General features: G+C 33.5%; 1 protein-coding gene across 1 annotated transcript in view; it reads left to right on the forward strand.

Moving 5' to 3' along the window:
* LOC111052624 (serine/threonine-protein phosphatase rdgC) overlaps positions 1-12,920 on the forward strand; it is a 262,290-nt gene that overhangs the window by 112,650 nt on the left and 136,720 nt on the right. The window contains 2 exon segments of the mRNA XM_039423565.1: positions 1,724-1,851; positions 10,819-10,918. Coding sequence (XP_039279499.1) covers positions 1,724-1,851; positions 10,819-10,918 — 228 coding nt within the window.

Genomic DNA, 12,920 nt, shown 5'->3' on the forward strand with positions numbered 1-12,920 from the left:
TGTAAACTAGACTTCTAAAAAAGTTTACTTCACTCCTAAAAAGCGTACAACCTTTGACTATAGAAAGAAGGTTGTTCTTTCTATAGAAGAAGGTTCTTTCTATAGTCAAAGGTACAACAGACTTTGGCTCGTGACTTATATTATTAAAATTAATATTATTATCTGTTTCACAATAAAATTTTCACTCTGAATTAAGTCAGGTAACGTATGTAGGCTACTATAATATAGTGTATGACGGCATATTAATTTGAAGCCGGTTTGCCGGCATTTTCACAACAAAATATTGCTCTGAAATCATAGAGAAAACATTCGAAGATTCAATCTTGAGTGGGCCTAATGTTTTCTCTATATGGTTCAATATTAAAGATAAATTATCTAAAAGTTTTAATAATGAATTACGGAAAAATTAATAGGAATTTTATAGTCAAGGCTGAGTTTCACCAGTAGGCTTACCTTAAACTTCAGATCTCTGCTGTATTTTCTTGTTATTATAGTTGATTGTATTGCATTAAGAAGTGGAATTCGATAATAAAAAAGAAACAATTATTACTCTACCTCACTTTTAAATATTGATACAATTATTGTACTTTGATTTCAAATTCGATTCTTCACTTTTAAATGTACTTGCGATACGTACTTTTCTGACAATGGACAATGCAGCCATTGTATTCATTGTTTGATATCAAAAACACAATAAATATTAAATTATTAAACAGTAATTTATAAAATATATTATAGACATAATACCGCGATTCACGATACATAATTATATAGATTATTACAGTCGTTATGAGATTATCTCTCTATGATTTTTGTGAGATCGGGATCGGACACGATCAGCTGTTATTCAAGGTCATTTTACAGCCCTAGGGCTGTAAAGTTTTACCGGCCTGGTCGGAAAACAATCACTTTCGGCCTCCATATGACGCACGTAAACCAGCTCATTACATCCAAGTGTGGCGAAAAATATATTTTCAAGAGTGTTTTTGATCAGAGATCATATTTCATATTATAAAAGTACAAAATACAAGAGAACCTGTGTGATAATAATCCTATTACATTACAACTACTGTATTGAAATCATCCAGTCTTGTTCCATCCGATTTTCAGCTCAATTTCTTTCACAGTTCTGGTTTTCTGCTTTCTTTAAGCCACTTTACGAAGTTTTTTCTCATGTTTTCCTGGAAAGCCGCCATAGAGTCAGCTATCTCCACTACCCACATGTAATACAGGGTCTCCCAGGGAACATGGAAGTCTTTCATCGACTTTGCGTCACTTTTCCGACCGAGACCGATAATAATCACTTCCACTTGGATGGTCACGTGACAGATCAGAGGCGAGCGAAATTGTGCGTCATGGTATCAGGCTCCCTACCACACCTCTTCTACTTTTCCATTTATCTCCTTCTTTTGTAAGGAATTTGTAGCCAGCATTCAGTCACCAGACTTGGTTGTAGCAGTATTACAAGTTTGGTCAACTTTCTCCTATTAGTAGCCGTATATATATTAGTAGCCGTACTCCTATACTCTATTAGTAGCCGTGTTATTATCAGAGTAATAGAGCTGGTACAAATGTGAACATTACATTGATTGGAATGAGATGGAAATAGACAAGTCCAGTATACTTTTCCAATGGAATTCTTATTCTGGATACCAGTTTTCCATAATTCCAATTTTTATGAATAAGCTAAGCTGATTTTCAATTTGTCCTACTTCTTTTTCAGCCATGAAAGCAGCCATTCTGATTCAGAGATGGTACAGGAGGTATCTAGCGCGTATGGAAATAAGGAGAAGATATACGTGGAACATATTCCAAAGTATTGAATACCAAGGCGAACAGGACCAGGTTAAGGTGAGGAAGCAAGAACATCTCTAAAACTTACACTATTTTTCAATCTTATATAGCTCTATATGAGCTCTATATAGGCTATTCTCGTGACTTTCACTTCCAAATTATTCTTTACCACCAGATTGATACTAATAATATATAATAAATGATCGAATGTATAATTGTCATTCTAAGTAGAAAAACACATTCGTGGGTGACAATTGATTCGTGCACATCATTTACTGAGTCATGACCATTACCATTTAGTCATGACATGACTATTATCAATGTATAAAACAAATAATGTATGATACATTCATATTGATTCAGAGGATGTCTATCAATTATGTAATCGATAGACCATCAGAGATTCGTAATAAACGATAAGCCAGTTAAGTACTAATATGGTATAAGTATATAGTATATAGTATAAGTACTAATATACAGTATAAGTACCAACTAGAGTACCAACAGTATTATAAACTAGAAATTTAGAATTCATACTTTTAGTTGAGAAAATTGGCAAATTGAATAATAGAAGCTTGTGTATGAATATTTTTCAATTAAATTGGTCAAACTCAGGAGAAATTCATGAATTTAATTTGATAAGGAGATTTTAATCGTTATTCAATAATTGCCCATACATTTGGAATAGATTTTTTACAATTTGCAAGACTAGTGCTCTATTTTCCAAGACTCCACCAATTTCAGAAACTAGTCGTGTCTTTAAAAAGGTTTCCAGTCTATCAAAATAAAAACTCTATCAAGAATACATAGAGGAATATATTGAAAAATATATGCCGAGGCCTAGGAGATGTAATTTTTCAAATACCTTCACTTTTTCACTAAATAAACTTGTGGTCTAAATCAAGCTTGTTAAGAACTTCATATCTATATAAATGGTGCTGTCATCGATTTTCCCAACGTTTGAAAAATCCACACAATGACGACCACAGCCTGAAGCAAACAAAAATTTGTTCATGTCGATATTGTGCATTGTGCGATATCTACTCTCTCAGCATATAGTTTTCAGTTATAAAGCACAACCCACAATCCATTTTGTTCATGTCGATATATATTGTTGTTAGACACATTGATTTTTCTGTAGCTTTTTCACAAAGCAAGTGTGTGGAAAATACAATGGCGTTTGTATGGAAAGAGATTGTGATCATTGATTGAGGGTCGGCCTTTCAAAAAGTTTCGCTCTCTCAACTCTGAAAAGAGTGATAATTTTTCAAAATAACTTTGACATTACATGAGGAACGCAATTAGGGTGGTTGAATAGACTGCGTTGTCGACCTAATTCAAATGGCTGTTATTTTTTACATTTCTTTACTTCATATTTTCCGCCCTTTCATGCAGTTCATGTAATGAGCGGGTAAAAGTTATAATTTAGAAGTTGAAGGTCGGCTGAAGGTCGAAGCGGCGCAACAAATTAGCATACTGTTGTTTCCGGCACGTGATAGTTTTAAACACTGTGAAATGCATTATAAATGTACCCTTATTGCATGACATTGCTAACCATTTTTCAATAGAGGAATAGCTAACACTACTGTGTTCATTGCATTTTATTTTGCATTAAATAGCCGACATTACTCTGTGAATTGCATTCTATGTTGTATTCATTTTTATTCATACGTTGTCATGTAGTCTGCAGTGCCCTATTTAATTGAATTTTAAAAGTTCTGTAGTAAAGGGCCAAAATCTCAATCTAATACTAGGTACATTGAAATTTATTTATTTTGTTCTTCTTTTACAAAATTTTCAACATTAAATGTGAAGAAGGCTCCATTACATTTTATATTGTATTTCAATTATGTGTACTGGATATAACTCATTATTTGAATTATATATCATCGACTCATCATACTGTACAACAGTAAGAAAATCTAAATACCTCATTGGTTTCATTGGAAATGCCATGAGCTATCTACCGAACGATATGGATCGTTGAAGCTTTCAGTGTTAAAATCCTGAGGGTTTTGAAAGTGTTCCATGACTGCAGCACTACTCATCCTCATTACTTTGAGCGAGTTGTTATTTAAAAGGAAAGAGAGGGCAGGCAGAGAAGGTTGACAGTGCTAGTATTGAGATCAGCGCTAGAACGAGAAGTAGAGTGCAACCCAGGGGAGTTCTTGTCAGCAACAGTTATTTTGCAGTTCTGTTTGGTTGTGTTTGTTGCTTATTGCTTATAACACCTCTTCTTTCTCACACAATTAACTTTTCTTCTTCTTCGTCTCCTTTTCTATTTGTTTTCTGTTTCCAATTCTTCCTTTTTTTATCCTTCTCTACATCTCCTGACATTCGCTATTTACATCTTCTTCTCCCTCGTTTCCATCTGATATCTTCTCCCTGTCATCGTAGTTTTCTGTCGCCATGAACATTATAATCGTCTTCGTTCTTCTCAACACTTTCCATTCTAAATTATACTTGTCCTTCTTTCCATTTTCCAGCTTTTTCATTTTTTGGCTTTTCCTCTATTCCCTTGTATCTCTTGGTTTCATCAACATCACCGTATTCATCTCCTCTCAGAGTAAAGAAGGAATGATTTATATTCTCTCCTTTGTTTCTTTCGCACACTGCTCCCTCTTTTAATCTGTCCGTAGTCATCTATCCTATCCTTCTCAGCTTCTTCTCTCATTCTCTCTCAGTTTTTAACTCATCCCACTTCTCTTTTTTGCACCTTCACTCTCAGCAATTCTCTCATTCCCATCTTCCTTCACGTTGTCTCAAACCTACATTTCTCTCCACTTTTCCCAACATATTTTCTCTCATCCTTTCTATTTTTTCTTTCTCATACTTTCTCACTTATACTATTTCACTTCAACTCATAGTCAACTTGTCTGTCCTCATCCTCCATCATGCATCTTCTTCTCCAGAGAATCTCTTCTCCTTCTATTCATTCTTATATCTCCTGAGTGTTCCAATCTTCTTCCTCCCTCCCCACCACCTCCCACTCAGGGTCTCTCACCTCAGAAGGAATTCTCCCCAGAGTTCAGCGCAGCTCCCGGGAATCAGAATCGCGCAGTTCTGTAGTCAGACTGACTGAACTGATGTTCTTTTGTTGATTCGCGTCACGTTCCGTCCGGTCATAAATACGCCAGGCGATATTTACTCGACAAATCCAATTAATCAAGTTGAGCCCTCAAGGATCACTCCAGCTGAATTCTCAACAATCTGTACAGAAATTTACTACGCTTAATTGGATAATACGCTCGCTCCATGTTTTGTTTTTGTGTCTCTGTGTTGAGTTTATCAATTTGTGCACTTAATGAGGAATCTGAAGCACAAAGGATTCGTGCTCTGCTTGTCATGTCTGTTCATAGCATAGCAGCACCTGGCAGCCTGACAGTCTGTCTCTAAAATATTCATCAATTTATAATGTAGTTGATCGCAGCTGGGTCGTAGCTGATAGAATTAAGTGACATCAAGGAAACTCTATTCAAAACAATATTTCGAAAAATGTTTGAAAGAATTTCCTGTTCATGACTTTCAATGCAGTCATAGCAGCTGATTAAAGTTTAGTAATATGAAAACCAACTAATGGGGTAAATCAATTACGAGCTAAGCAATGGAAAATCTACAACTTCCTTGTAATGGCGAGAGAGCATGAAAGTTCACTTTTTCGGAATTCATGATAAGCCAACCAATTCATATTGAATAACAAGATCAAGAAATTGTCGAAAACCACAGTTATTGGTAGTTAGAAAGACCGGTTTCGGTTGTTACAACATTGTCAATCTCTGATAAACTCAGTCAATCAGTTTATCAGAGATTGACAATGGTGTAACAACCGAAGCCGGTCTTTCTAACTATGAATAAACCTTTGGATTTTGACAATTTCTTAGTCTTTTTATTTGATATGAATAATTACCACAATATCAACTTCTCAACTACACAAAAAGCAACCAATTCATCTTTGTTCATCTATTGGCGTTCGCCAATAATAGTTTAATAGTTGAGAGTTTGACCAATAGCAAGCTAACCAATATTGGGGAGCATACATACTCTCAATTACGGATGATGCCAACAACTTTATGCATGGATGATTTGATGAGATGATCAATAATGACCATGTCACCAGCGGAGTTCGAACCCACGAACCAGGCGGTGTTCTGGAATCTCGTTCATTTCATTATTTCAACTTATTATAGTGGAATAAATTGACATTCAAGCAATCTTCAGCGTCTCAATGAGAGAGGAGAGATTCTCTTGTCATCAATTCAGCCAATAAGAAATTGAATTGCAATCGTGAACTGGAAATTATACAATGGCAAGCTTCTCAATGAGAAGAAAGAGATTGAGTTGTCATGATGACAGTCGAAGGGAGTCCATGAATCATCAGTTTTCACAACATGTTAATTGTAATAATTGGAGTCTTCACACGAAAAAAACATTAAAACACAGTACATTTATTGGTTAAGTTTTGATTGATCGATTTCCATTTGCTGTCGAATTGAATTTTCGGTTTCATTGTTCCAATTGGATGTTGTAATAATAAAAATATCTCATATTTTTATTGGTTGAAGTTGTGATTCATTGAAGTTTGTATAATCTCTGGAAAAATTTGGATTCATTGTAAGACACCCCGCGTTTCCAGATTAGCAGTTCCCCTATTAGCCCAGTCAATGAAGGTCCAAAAAATCAGTTTCGATCCGAAAATTAAATAAAAGCTGAATCTCCCACCATTGATAGAACCCTCCCAGAGGGTCATTCTCCCAAAAGTCCCAAGAAATCCCCATGGAGCTTTCCGCCCCAGCCCCCTAAAACATGAAAAATGCAGGTAAACACAGGAAATCAATTATCTCTGTAACCATTGATCGGAAACAGTTCTATTATATGCCATTCGATTCGTTACATTATGGACTACAATATTAGCTATATTCATTTTTCCAATAAAATTATCAGTTTTCTTGATAAAATAATACAGTATATACGTAAAAATTTAGGGGTTTTGTGATTTGATTTTTTTGTTTTCTTCGATTAACTTCGAAACAAGTAGTTTTAAAGGAAAATGAGCCAAATAATTAATGTAGCCACTCTCATTGCAAATCCATTGATGTATATTGTTATGTATTTGCGATTCGATTTGATGACGTGGAAGGGGAAACAGTCGACGCGGAACGGCGCGGCTGACTCAGTAAGCCATAGTAAACAGCAAACTGGATATCAATTATCTCTGTAACCATTAATCGGAAGAAAATCTATCATATGTCATTCGATTCGTTACATTATGGACTAAAATATTAGTTGTATTCATTTCCTCAATAAATCGAACAGTTTCCTTGATAAAATAATATATATGTAAAAATTAGGGGTTTTTCGATTTGATTTTTGTTTTCTCCGATTAACTTCGAAGCAAATAATCTGAAGGAAATTTGACAAATAATTAATGTAGCCACATTCATTGCGAATCCATTGATCTATATTGTTATTTATTTGCGATTCGATTTGACGCTGTGGAAGGGGAAACAGTCGACGCGGTACGGCGTGGCTGACTCTCTTCACCATATTAAACAGTAAAATACAGTAATAGGCCTACTGCTTTCTAAGTTGCATCTTATTCACACTATGGCGCTCGAAACAATCAATTTTGTCTATTATTTTGACATGTGATGAAACTAATTTTTCACATTTTAATTCTCTAAATTCTCTAAAATCATATATGTGTTATATATATGTGCTAAATCATGCATTCTATGACAGACAAAGATATTGCAACCGATAAAATATTCATACTATTACATAATATAATACATATTTAAAATATGTGTGTATGATCATAATTCTATGCTAAAAATTATCATAAGTGATGAATGTCAAAAACTGAGATAAATCATAGATTACAATAGTGTTAACAGTGGCAATTTCCTGAAAAATCATAGCGTGCAGTGTTTGCTGTTTTCTACAGTTGATATTCTCCAAGCCAGGTTGATAATATACCTTCAGTTGAGCAAAATATATTTATGACGGCTGAGGCATAAAAAATTTATACATTGGGCTTGTTGAGTTGAAACTTTCTATGATTCTCTCTGTAAAGTAGCTTATCTTCCGTTCTTACTAGTTGAATCTACATTATTTAGACAGTCCAATATGAAAATTCAGTAGATTCTAAAGATGAAAGCCATGCAAACATACAAATTAAGGAAGAGTAAGCATGCATAAAAGGTAGGAAAACCATGAAAGTTTCACATTTAACCACAAAGTACCCTACCGTATAAGATTAATTGAAAGATGATTCATCATCTTCTATTATTTTTGTTAACATATCGATTTTTCACCTCCACTCGCATCTTGTCATTCATTACACAAGGTTAGCAGAAGATTTTCTTTATGTCGATTAATGTTGATTGAAATTGATTTTGATTAGGGCACCAGAAGAATAGATCATGTTCTATTTGAAGCATTCAAATTAAATCTATTGAACATGATTTCTTATGACTTAGCATTCACAGATTCAGTTCGGTGAAGCTATTTGAAAATTGTACCTGATTATCAATTTCATTGTTTTTATACCATTCTAGTTCATTGTGATCATTGAAGGGTTGAAGTGATGAGTTAGTTCAAGTGAATTCTAGTACACAAGTATATTGTGCTTATAATGGGCTCTTCTTTATTTTCTATCGATGTTTTGCTCCAGTAGAGAAAATTTAAAATGTTGGTTTAAATTTTATAAGCTACATAAATAGTATAGATTAACGGTAATATAAATTTGATAAGTCCAGTATTAAACTAATCGATGTTGATTTTCATTGTATCGCTTTGTATCAATGTTACTTGCACTGTTTGCAATTCATCACTATTCTCTCAAGAATTAGTTTTTTATGAATTTCATGATCTGAAAATTGAAATTCAAATGCTATTTGGATGACGTTCACATTCCACTGTTTTTTTTACAATAATTGTTACGTTGAAGAGTGAGGCAATTCAATCCATTTGGAAGTAAAAGGAAATCAAAGTGCGATTTGAACAGTGGATAGTAACTTTGAAATTCAGTTGCTCAATTCATTTCGACTTGATACTATCATTTGTAATTATAGTTGATCAGAAATATGTATTGTATATAATGTTTATATTTCAGTTTGACCAATCTTCTATCACAGTCCCGCTTTCATTCATAAACATGATAATCTAAATACTTTGATTACCTTAAAGATGTAGCTTATCTTACGTCGAACAATGTACAATACAAACAATTTCCATTAAATTACTGATCATTGGTTAAATTACTAATTCATGATCATTGGAATTTCTGCCTGTGAATGAGATAAGTCATTTTATGAGCCTTGAAATTCGTACATGGAAAAAGTTGCATTATTACTAGAAATTTTGTTATTTTCTCTATTTATTATAGGTACTGTACATTGATTTCTGTGATTATAGAGTTCAACTACTTTATTCTGAATCAGGATAAGGATAAATAGGGAAATTGTGAGATGGGGATAACATCCATAGTTACATAGCATCAATTTGAAAGCTCTGATAATAATGATTTGAACGGAACTGCGATTCTGGCTTGTTATTGCCTCTTTATGTTCAGTGAGAATAGAAAGCTTCAGAGTAATTCGTTCTCACTATATGTGATAGTATTGGTAATATTTGGTAACATTTTGTAATATTTGAACCGAATGTGCAACAAATAATTCTATTTTCAGCTTGAAAATTTTCAATTTATCAGGAGTACAGTGTTATCGTATAGTATCTCAGGTAGGCCCACCCTTTTATTTTATTTTTTTGTTCACGTGATCTCATGATATTTATTCCATTATCAAGTGTTTAAATTATGAAGAGTCATGAAACAAAATAAAACACAAGAAAAGCTATGAAAAGAAATTTTGAATCTTCATTTTTCACAAAATAAGGATAAGATGAAGGAGTCGGACACATAATATATCATCAAACTTCATTGAAAAACATCAATATCTGAAACTAGAGTTATCAAATTGTGTTACCTCTGACTCGTATGGAGAAGGCACACTTCAAATTAATATAATAAATTCTGTGAGCAAACAAGGAAATCCTGATTTTTATCATGAGCATGGTTAAATCAAGAAAATTGTAATATTTTTTTAGAATATTGAAAAGTTAAAATCTATATACAGCGCATGTCAAAACAATAGACAAAATTCATTGTTTCGAGCGCCATAGTGTAAATGAGATGCAATGTAGACAGCAGTATTATTCCGTTTACTATGGTAAAGGGAGTCAGCCGCGTTCGCTGTTTCCCCTTCCACAGCGTCAATTTTGAATCGCAAATACATAACAATATACGTCAATGGATTCGCAATTAATGTGGCTACAATAATTATTTGTCACATTGTTCTTTAAAATTACTTGCTTCGAAGTTAATCGGAGAAAACAAAAAATCAAATCGAAAAACCCCTAAATTTTTACATTATATTATTTTATCAAGGAAACTGTTCGATTTATTGAGGAAATGAATCCGACTAATATTGTAGTCCTTAATTGAACAAATCGAATGACATATGATAGATTTTTTTACGATTAATGGTTACAGAGATATTTGATTTCCAGTTTGCTGTTTACTATGGCTTACTGAGTCAGCCGATTAAGCGCCGTTAATCAAAGAAAAAAAATCAAATCGCAAGCCCCCTAAACTTTTACATATATATTATTTTATGAAGAAAACTGTTAATTTTATTGGAAAAATGAATATACCTAATAGTGTAGTCCATAGTGTAGCGAATCGAATGGCATATATAAGATTTGTTTCCGATCAATGGGTACAGAGATAATTGATTTTCCGTGATTACCTGCATTTTTATACTTTGAGGGGGGCTAGGGGGGAAAGCTACAAGGGGATTTCTTGTGACTTTTGGGAGAATGACCCTCTGGGAGGGTTCTATCGATGGTAGAAGATTCAGCTTTTATTTAATTTTCGGATCGAAAAAACCTTTATTGACTGGGCTATATTTAAAGCAGTAGCCCCTTTCACATTTGAATTAATTGAATGTTTATCATCTGTTTCAGTTATACAAGTTTTTCAACGCGTTGTTAACTCACATACCGACGCAAACTACTATTGATAAGACTGTTTCTAGTGATGCTACTTCAAAATCGTCATCTACTGGTAAGTCACACCTCCAAATCATTATTTTTTTTAAACTTTTATCTATAATAATAGGAGATCATTATATCAAGCTCAAATGGTGGATTGGAAAAAGTAGAGAAATAAATCAATATCAGTTTCATGATTTCTTACTTTTATTGGTCTCACTATTTTTTATCAGCACTCCACGAGAAGTGTTATTTTATTTTTTATCTGTGGCATGAAAGGAAAATTATGCGTAAACCCTAAAATATTATTGTTTGTGTAAAGTTAGGCTACTTACACACACATCGATTTTTGGACGTTCGATTTTTTGCCGTCCTTATAAATTCTATCAGATTAAACGGAACTTGACAAACACCATCTGTTGAATCCAATGCAATTTATAAGGACGGCAAAAAATCGTACGTCCAAAAATCGATGTTTGTGTAAGTAGCCTAACTCTACACAAACAATAATATTATACAGTTGACTTATTGATATGTTTTGGGAAAAACTGCAATCGTCCCGCTTCATCTTCTTTACATTCCTTCGCAAGGGTTTGTCATGTTTGACCAAGAAATTGTGCATCTCTGCTGTAATATCAGTATGTATAGTGCAAGTCCAAGATCCTACCATTTAGGAATAATGAACATTAATGAACTACATATTTTTAAAAGATTACACTATAATCATAGTCGAATGTCTCATAGTTGAAAATCTAGACATCTATAGTTTGAATATTGTAGAGTTTGATCATCTAGACATCTATACAATCTTAACCTTCAACGTTCAAAAACAAACCGTGATTAATCTGTGGATTATTTATTCCCAATCCTTTCAACAGTATTTCAAGCATCATAGGTTCTAAATGTTATAAACGAGGAACATATAGCTCTTTAAGATATTTCATAGTTTTGACAGGAACAACTACCTTAAAGAACTAATACTGTTCTTATCTTTTTTAAATCCCATCTGAATAATGGAATATGCTGTAGAGATTTCCTCCTGAAACGGAAGTAGGCTACTTTCAGTAGCCAGCCAGTACAGGAAGTGATGAGGAAATTGCATTAACTCGCAAATGTTTGAGGTTTAGATCCACTATACAAAGAGTGGCAGGCAAAACCCCCATCTCTGCTGTCATAACATCATAACATACATGAGTGGGTTCGCTGTTTGGTTTTTGTGTTGTACAAGTGGTTGTAATAGCAATAGCACACAACAGCACTCATACTAAATATCAGGAGTGAAAAATCTCAAAAATATCCAATCTTATCAACTGTAGGTTTATTTAAAAACATCAACAAAACTCTCTTACTAACTCTAAACCAGATAATAATACAATATCGATCTAGAGCATAGTTAACCATTTTTCCATTTGTCTCTAATAACAAATAAATAGGAGAAATAATTCTCTCTGATCATAAGGTTCTGTAGAACATTCAAGAGACAAGAGACATTTACTTCATAGACCTTTGTCATGTGGTCATTGGAAGAATCTAGTGTGATTTGTTCATGTTTATTTTGACACTATAGTAGAGTGGTATTTCCTCATAGAATAATGAACAAGAACTGCTTGGCGATTTCATTTTTCTTTGAACTTGCTACTTACTAATGCATTAGTGATGATCATTATTGATGATGCTAAGTTGATACAATGCTTTAGTTATCTGGATTATTTTTGCAAGGTATTAGTACTTGCTTATGCTTTGAGTCATATTGAAATAAGAATGTATTTCGTATATAAACGTATTCAACGTATAGGAACTCGTATTTTCCGTATATCAACAATGAATATGATAAAGTATATTGACATTTATTGATAATATCCTCAAGTCATTCCAATCATGGAGAGGCGCAACATTTGCAATAATGGTAATTATATTGACAATTTTGTCATCAGTTTTTGACATGAGATCTATTTCAGTTCTTCTAAGTCTATACTAATAGACGAGGAATGTATACAGACGGTAAGGTACTGGCGTCTAGTGCTTTTCATTAAGTCATTTTCCATCAATCGGCTTGTAGCAAACGTTTTCGATTG

This window comes from Nilaparvata lugens, chromosome 3 (genome assembly GCF_014356525.2).
Source record: "Nilaparvata lugens isolate BPH chromosome 3, ASM1435652v1, whole genome shotgun sequence".
NCBI lineage: Eukaryota > Metazoa > Arthropoda > Insecta > Hemiptera > Delphacidae > Nilaparvata > Nilaparvata lugens.